Below are 8,446 nucleotides of genomic sequence, written 5' to 3'. Positions count from 1 at the left end.
TAACTTGGGAGCGCTAATGAATCCTGCATTGTGCTCTGCCATGGCAGGCCTCTATAATTGCATCAGCAGCGACTGAGGAGGAGATGAGGAACTGGTAACACTCTTAGCCCTCTGCTTCTGTTTACCAAGCACCAACCATTCCTCTCTATCCTACCTGAATTAAGAGAGATCACGCTGGTCTAACTACCTACTATTTTAAAACTGATTGTCTTTGCTGCTGCATAGAGTGACAACATGGAACAAGATGGCTGCTTCGTCATTTGGCGAGATGTGCGAGGTTATATTTATCACATCAGACGCGGCCGTGATTGCCTTGCCATCTCAATCCTATGTACATATATACCAACGGTTCCTGAGAAACACACATCAGTCTCTTTAAAAACTTAGTCGTGTCACTCCATATATACTCATTATGTCGCTACTTCAACTATGCTTAATCTACTATGGCTGTGTAATGTTACCAACTACTTACCTATCTATTTGACTGCTAACTCGGTTTCTACATTGAAAGATTCAATATATATTTTTGAATGTGAATTTACCTGTGTCTACCAACGCGCGCAAGGGCGCGCGCCTTCCACTAGTATATTACATGCCTCAGGCTTTCAGAGGAAGTACTACAATCCTTGCACTGATGCAATGCAAGAGGCGACTAGGGTCTCTGGTGGAGGAAACTATGTCACACGGTGCGGCGGGACAGTCTTCCGGTAAGAGGGTTTCTGCTGCAGGAGCTGTGCTACTGTCTGATCCATGGAGTTCGTCTGCGTCTCGGCCCATCTGCCTGATTCAAACCTGCCATACGTAACATTATAAACATATTCAAAGACCTGAAATCGTGGACAAAGTGCAGTGATTCGACGAATTAACGGTTCTATCAGCATGTTCGTTTCGGCCGAATTGGCTTATAAGCTATGGCTGAAAGTACTGCTGGCTGTATGAGAGAAAAACACTATTTAAGCTGTGGATTATAAGCAAGATACGGACGAATAAGCCGAAACGAACTGGCTGTATATCAGGACATGCATGGTACGGAGTATTCAAGAAAAATCGCAATGACGCTTATCTTATAATCCGTCTTTTTCAACTTGTTTTTTTCAGCCAAAACAGTATTTTTCTCTTACAACAAATCAGCCCGAACAGTGTTTCGACTTATTTTTTCAGCGAACCGAGCGGGGCCAATATGAGTAGTACCTATTTGAACCCGATGATCCCAATCCTCCACTTGCACTAGCAAGACGATGCCTTTGTTCAAGCCTGTTGGCCAACCGGTATAGGGAATCCCTTATGCGTCCTTTGGTCGCCAGATCAAGCTGCATGTGTGGCACATAAAAAGGATATATATAAAAATTAAGTATTAACTTCACATGACGAAAAGGGAGACAGCAACAGCATCACGAGAATGGTTAGTTACGAGATGCTGTGGCAGTAACTGTAAATCGCCTACCTGATTCATGCCATACTGAAGCTTCTGAAAGGAAAGATCCTTTACTGGCACAGCATCCAGAACCACTGCCGAGCCAAGGTGCCCATGTAATCCTGCAGAACCCATGTCCTCCGAACTGAACTGTAACTCTGCACAGCTCAGAGCGCAGATGCTGCCTGCAAACTCTTCTGGGAACCGATGTTTCGGCGCTGAAGTGGTGTCGCTCATCAACATCGTCTCAGGCTGTTCATATGTTGCCAGTGGAGGAAAGTACATGTCCAGTGGGTTTTCAGCCATCTCCTCCAGGATTGTATCTGGAGCTCCATTAAACGGGTCTCTAGTCTTCGTCGCAGCAGAACGAGGGACATGCGCAGTAACGGTGTCTGGCCCTGAGCAACAGGTAGACGAACCATCGGTGCACATGGTGCTTGATGCCGCTGGGACTGGGACTACTCGCATTGCCGGACTTGAGCAAAGAATAGCCTCTAGCCCCTCCCAGCCACCCGTTTGGCTCGCGAGTGCTGTATCATCAAACGGGAGGAAGAGTTCGGCATCCGAAAGACCGGAAGAGGAGCTGCCATGTGCATCATAATTCGAGGCTGTACCACTACTACTTGCTCCATTTCTGCTGGACTGTTGCTTGGCTTTTGTCGTATTTACCTGCATATAGATCAATCAAGAGAGAAAAGATCAAAAATTTTCTCAACTGAGTGTATAATCTTTTCAGGAAAAAGGATGATCTGGACTCGTGATATTGACGAGGGCAAAGTTCTGGACTCTTGGCTTGATAAGAGAAGCTACCTTTAATTGGTAGGAAATCCTTTGCATCATACCAAGGGTAGAGAAAGTAATCATTCAGGAATTAAGTACCTTCGTAGTGTTGCTGTCGTTTCGATCAATTGAGAAATCAATATCGTCAGAGTAGCCGTTCCGTACTAGCTGAGCTTCTGGTGAGCAATTAGAGGACCATAGTATGTCCTCGAAATAATTGCTCCCTATCTCAAACGTAGGCTCGAAATTTCTTCAGAAAATGAAAGGAAAAAAAAAGTTGAGGCATCACACACCGGTGGCGTTGCTGCTGATGGTAAAAGGCACATGCTAAACATGGCAAGCGCGCGGGGATTACCTCAGGCTTTCCTCGAGATCGTCAAAGCCGACCAGCTCAGGCCAGTCGGAGAAGAACATATCATCCCCCTTATCTTGGAGTGCTGGGACGGTCTTGCCTCCAGTCGAAACAGCGCCTGAAGAACTTCGGGTAACTAGGCATTCTTCAGCACTGAACATGCTGTGGCCTTGAAATAGCATACTATGGTCACTGATCATAGAAAAGTCATCCATCGCGTTGATCCCGATGGTTGAAAAAAACTGCGAAGATAAAATGAAATCAACATCTCAGACATAACTCATCATAGGAAAAAAAAGAAGAACCAAGAAAAAGCAATGATCGACCATCGAAACAATCAACGGCAGATTCAACTGTACAATACAATACACAGCACATAACAAAATGATGGAGTACCAGAGAGCCAAAGAACTGGAGCGAGCCATACCTCGTCTCGAACTCGCGATGCTCGCAGAAGTCGCAGATGCGGAATCCAAACCACCGGGTTGACGACGTGCGTGAAGTTCAGCGACGCAGAGCTTGGAACTTGAGTATTTGCGTGCCCGACGGCACAGTGACGCATAAATAGGAGCAGCGCGGGCGCCGAACGCCGAACGCCGATCGCCCGAGCCATTCATTCGGTGGACGAGAATTAGGCGCGTGCCAAAGTGCCGGAACGCTTGTCTAGATGAATGCGATTGGTGACGACGACGACGAGTGGACTCTTGTGTCTTCTCCCCCGGCCCGGACCCCGGTCGTCCGAGAATGGCCATTCGGCACAGCTCTGTCGCGCCCCGACGCCGACGGGACGCCAGAAACGGCAAGGGGGTGGGCGCCCCGCGCGCCCGGTTCTGGCATGCGGACAGCGACGCGCGCGACCGTGGTAACGTGCACGTCGAATCGGCGCTGGCCCTCGCGATCACATCAGGGTCAGGTTGGTTCCACGTACTACGGCGGGGCTATGCCATCCACACATCCGCATCCACCTCGCCTACGCCGAACGCGGCCGCGTCTTTCGTGAGAAGGGCAACGGCAAGCAGGTGGCGACAGGCGAGGCGAGGCCAGCAAGGCGGCAGCGATTCCAGTGACCACCTCGCACATCGCGCCGCGCGCGATTGCGGTTGTGTGAGGTCCTGGGGGCGGCGTGGCGGCCTTGACGATTGGGGTGCCCCGCTCGCTGCCGCCTCGTCACCGAGCTTTCGAGGGCGGACTTGTCGCCCTGCTCCGTTCTCGGGCGGTTCGGGCACGCCGTGCTTTTGACGTGCCGGTGCCACGACATGACGTTTCATGTGGGGATTGAGCTGTTCGATAGGGTGGCTGGCGGTGCGCTAGTGCGCTACAGCAGTTCAGTCGATCAGAGGCGTGCATGTCAGCATGTGCGTGTAAATCTGCTCGCCACTAGCTTGCTATTGCTAGCTAGAGGGACGTGATCATGTAACTGGCAAGGACCGCAAGGATAGAAGCTAGGTCTGTGCAATCTTTTTTTTTTCTCTTATCTAAGTACAACTGTAGTATCTGTTCGGATACAGACACACACCACCACACACGCACACCTCACACACACACGGTATACAAACAGACCTACAGCTATACCTAGACTACGAACATAGCTGAGAGATACTCGAAGATCAGCAGACTCCGAGCGTGGCGGGAACGTCACTTGACCATTGTGGCATATCTGCGAGAAAGGCACCTGAAGAAATTGAGGAAAAACCCCGGTGGGAATCATGCGCCGAGCAGCGCTCGAACGCACGACCGACCGACGGCTTCCGCAGCTGGAAGACCGACCGACCGAGCTACGGCTCGTTCCCCAGGTCTGTGCAATCTTGTTTCTGAGCCATTGGGACTTGGCGGCAACTAGAAATGATTGCACGCGCTCGTCTTCCCTCGAGGACTCCGTGTGGCCGTGAGAAACACTGAAACAGCCATGTGCATGCGATGGCAGCCAGCTTTGGGTTTTGGTTAGTTTTCTGAATTTACCGATCTCCAAACTAGCTCAACGTACGTACGCATAGAAGTCGTACGCGGCAACGTCTGCGTCGATCCAAAGCGAGCGTCTTTATGGTTTTTGTGCCCAACTCTACGTACGCACGCGACGTGAACACGAACCAAATCATATATGGTGGCCCCTCAAAAAAAATCATATGGTAGCCATGCATGACGTTGAGACCGTGACGTACATGCTCAAAGGAATGTACGTCGACCCGAAGCAGGAGGCCTCCAAAGAGCCAAACACCACAGAGGCACACACCATACGTGAGCGTTTGAATTTTCTCTTTGGGTCGCCACACCACAGACCACACGGCATCATCGGTCACCTGTCTGCCGTGTGCACGCACGCTCGCAACGACACAACACGCTATATCGAGGCCGAGAACTGTGATGTTTGGGTTTGGGCCGGGCTCAGTTTTTTTTGGAACCGCGAGCTGGCTCGCTCATTTGAGTTGGCACCAGTTACTGTTGTATGTCCGTTTATATCCCTGCCAAACTCTTTGCCAATTTTTGTTAAAAAAAACTCTTTGCCAATTTGGTACAAGTAGCTCCTAGGCCTAGTCGCACAGACGTGAACAAGTTAATCTGTACACTAATGGCAGTAGTTGGAGAACTATTGGTACCCTGTTTGAATCCAGACTTCCAGGTTCCCACGGCAGGTAGTGCGAATAGTCATATTTGGTGATTGAAACGTTTCCGAGCAGAAATTGTTTGCCGTCCGGCCTCCGGCGGAACAGCAGCAGAAACAACACTATGATCTATGAAGACGGCCGGAGAGCATGTCCTGTTCGTTTAGGCTGATTTGACTTATAAGCCATGGCTGAGAGTACTATTAACTGGTTTAATATAAGAGAAAAATATTATTCGTTGGCCAATAAATCATGACTTATAAGCCAAATACGACCATGACCCGATCGAAATCTCACCGTCGTACTTCTCGTCTCCACTCACTCAATCATGGAGCCGGCGCCCGGCGCTGTGCCCGCGGTGATGCACCGGTCCGCACATGCACATGGCGCTGTGCGTCCCGCGCTAGCTCGCGCATGCCACGCTTGGAATTGCGCTCTGCGGACTAGATGCGACCGCATCGACCATCGATCGAGCTGGTGCAAGCTACCGGGCCACAAAAAAGGTGATGGAGAGGCCAAAACGGACCTGCGCAGCTGCTTGCTTGTGTGTTCTTCTCAGTACTCGGGGTCCCCTGCATTCAGACTTCGTTTAAACAACAAAAGCATCAACGACGCTTTCTTTACAACATTATCAACGCGCTTTTTTTTTTAAACTTCAGCAAACTTTATTGATTCATCAAAATGGATACATCGTTTACGAGCAATCGTATGATAGATACAAGGGGGGTCATCTACCCAAATATGAGAGCTTTTCTCTAGTAAAGCTTGCCTCGCTGGCAACTGAATTACAGCTTCGATTACAATGACTAATTGAAATTGCCATGAACTCCTTCCGGTAGATGCATGGCACATTCATCCTAGATTGCCGCTGCAGCCGTATCTGAGAAATTTCCATCCTGCATCGTATTGACTACCTCCATACAGAGTACAACCTATTTGTTGCGCCACGAGTCTATCCCTCGGTGCACATGCTCCTGCTGTGGCCGCGTCTATTGTATGAGGTACACTATCAACGCTCTTAATTGGGTGTACATCGTGACCGCGCTGTCACGGAACGTTCTAGAGTATTCTACGCCGGCAATACACTACTGGCACACATGCTGATGTTGCTGCTATTTTAGCAACACCTAATCCACGATGTCTATGATGGGCTTCTGCTCATTGCTCTGTCCCTGCTGAATCCAATTAGCGTCCAACTAAATCACCGCTCCTATCCAGTCCAATCTTAATGTTGTCATCCAATCTAACTCCACCTAAATCCAAATCCAAACACATCCAACGCTAGTTTGCACGGGACTTTTTTTAAAGAAGAAGAAATCACAGCACCGCGTGCGCCGGCCCACCCATCGGCGGCCCCGGACGGGTCCGTCGCGTCCAGGTCCGGCGCCCTGGGCGGAGGCGCCACGCCCTCCCTGGCGCTGGCGAACTTGGAGAATGGAGATGGGGATGGAGGCCGGAATCCCGCGGGCCTCGGAGGAGGAGGGCCCGTCGAAGATGTCCATCCGAGGTCCCCGAGCGCGACACTGACGTCGTCGACATGGCGCAGCTTCCGCTGGGCTTCTTTATAGAGAGTTAAATTTGAAATTTGTATGAACTACAGCTGAGTAGTTGGGGCCGAGGCCCATGGGAGAAGAAATGGACTTCTTTTTTTTTTTAAAAAAAGAGATACTACTATGGACCCCGGCCTCTCTGGCCTGAATAGGCTGCGAACCAGTCCAGCTCTCTCCGAACACTGGCTTCCCAAGGCCCATTTCTCTTCAAATTCAACTGGCCGTCGGCCGTCGCCATGGACGCATGGGGGGACCAGCAGGTCCAGTAAGCAAGCGCGCGAACCGGAAGCCCGGCGACGCCGGGAGCGCCCCAGGCGCGGGCGCACTCCTCCTCGGGGGCTCGGGGAGTCGGGGTTCCGCCTCCGCCGCGACGGAGAGGAGTGGGAAGCGGGCTCCTCGGGCTGCAAGTCGCCTTCCCTAGCGCTCCCTCGCCGCGCTCGCGGCCTCTTCCCCGTATCTTCTCGATCTGGTAAGCCCCCGAGTCCCCGATCTCCAATCTATCGTGCATTCGTGCTTCTGACCTTAATTTCGATCCGTGATGAGCGCTAGTGCGAATGTACGAGTCCTTGGTTCACGAGTTCGATTAGATGCGTGTTTTTTGTTTGGTTCTGAATTCTGTGTGGCGAAGTGGGAAAGCGGGAACACGCGCGTAGATAAGGCGCTGACGGCTAGGGTTACAAGAAGGAACTCGAGCAACTCTCGTCGCCGCCGTCGCTGTTCTCGTGTCCCTGTAGGTGCAGCCCCACTCTGCCACCCCCGCGCATCCTCGCTCCTCCTTCACCTCTGGTACGCGCTCATCACCGCTGCCTCCCCGTGAGTTCTCCTTGCTTGATCTGCCTTCCTTATCTAGTTTGGCCATCTGGGAGCAAAATTCAGCCTTGTTGTGTTTCAATTTCTTTTGCATATCTGATTGTGGATGCTAGGCACCTCCTGATTTTGGCCTTCATTTGTGCCTGTGCCTCGCCTAATCGCGTTAATCTACGCTTAGTTACCCTAGTCTCTAGGCGCTGGCTTAGCGCCTGCCTAGTGCCTGGCGCGTTTTGGAATCTTGATCTGCATCTTATACTTGGATTATAAGTGTATAATTTCTTCCTAAATTTTTTGCAACGGAGCCGCTCCCACATCTGGGTCAACTACCCTCGATCCCTCGTTAGGTTACGATTGGGTTTTCTTGGATCTTTAAGTTAGTTTGATCGCTTCTCTAGTCGTTTGTATCTATTAAATTTCTGTTGGGAGGACTGAACAGTTTGATGGTTTTGTAGACCATATATTTGGCTTTTCCCTTTTCGTGGTTGTTTGTTTGTTAGGGTTGGATTGTAAGGTCCTCTGCTGCGGCTGCTCCCCTCAATTTCTCTTAACATTGAAACCGATCAGTTAGTTCAGGACTTCTCCACCACTTCGAGATATTTGGCTTTTGTTTGTTTATTTCCATGTCAGTGGATGTTATGTGTAGGTCTTATTGAATCCATTGTTGTTTGCTTTTGGCTCTGTTAAGTTGTATTTATGTTGCTCGTTTCTTGAGCACTCAACGTATTCCTTATTGGAATAGAAACTAGTTGATTATTAATGATATTATTTGAGAAGTGAAAATAACAACCGGCAAGTTGATGCTTCACTTCGTTTTTAAAAAGCAACGCTTCACTTTTTCTTTTTTTCTTTCTTTTTTATGAAGTTAGTTTTGAACATTAGATCAATCACCCACGGCAGGCATAAAACTTGAATTGTAACCTTTCATTAGTTCTGCAATGGA

General features: G+C 49.9%; 1 protein-coding gene across 1 annotated transcript; it reads right to left on the bottom strand.

The window, feature by feature from the left end:
• LOC136474880 (protein LNK1-like) lies at positions 1 to 3,177 on the bottom strand. Its single transcript, XM_066472456.1, has 6 exons — positions 2,974 to 3,177; positions 2,550 to 2,788; positions 2,294 to 2,444; positions 1,445 to 2,083; positions 1,192 to 1,310; positions 1 to 792 (listed from the first exon to the last, which is right to left on the bottom strand). Exons 1-6 carry the CDS (start codon positions 3,157 to 3,159, stop codon positions 675 to 677), a joined length of 1,452 nt encoding a protein of 483 aa, XP_066328553.1. The 5' UTR covers positions 3,160 to 3,177; the 3' UTR covers positions 1 to 674.
• Positions 3,178 to 8,446: the final 5,269 nt, after the last annotated feature.

Source organism: Miscanthus floridulus, chromosome 8, assembly GCF_019320115.1.
Source record: "Miscanthus floridulus cultivar M001 chromosome 8, ASM1932011v1, whole genome shotgun sequence".
NCBI classification, from domain to species: Eukaryota; Viridiplantae; Streptophyta; class Magnoliopsida; order Poales; family Poaceae; genus Miscanthus; species Miscanthus floridulus.
The sequence above is the reverse complement of the archived record's forward strand: the minus strand, read 5'-3'. Positions and strand labels throughout refer to the sequence as shown.

Excerpts from the sequence above, each read along its gene's own strand:
- LOC136474880 (XM_066472456.1), bottom strand. The coding sequence starts at position 3,159 with ATGGCTCGGGCGATCGGCGTTCGGCGTTCGGCGCCCGCGCTGCTCCTA. Across the intron at positions 1,311-1,444 it reads TTCAGTATGGCATGAATCAG|CTTGATCTGGCGACCAAAGG; the intron begins GTAGGCGATTTA and ends CCACACATGCAG. Across the intron at positions 793-1,191 it reads GGATCATCGGGTTCAAATAG|GTTTGAATCAGGCAGATGGG; the intron begins GTACTACTCATA and ends TACGTATGGCAG.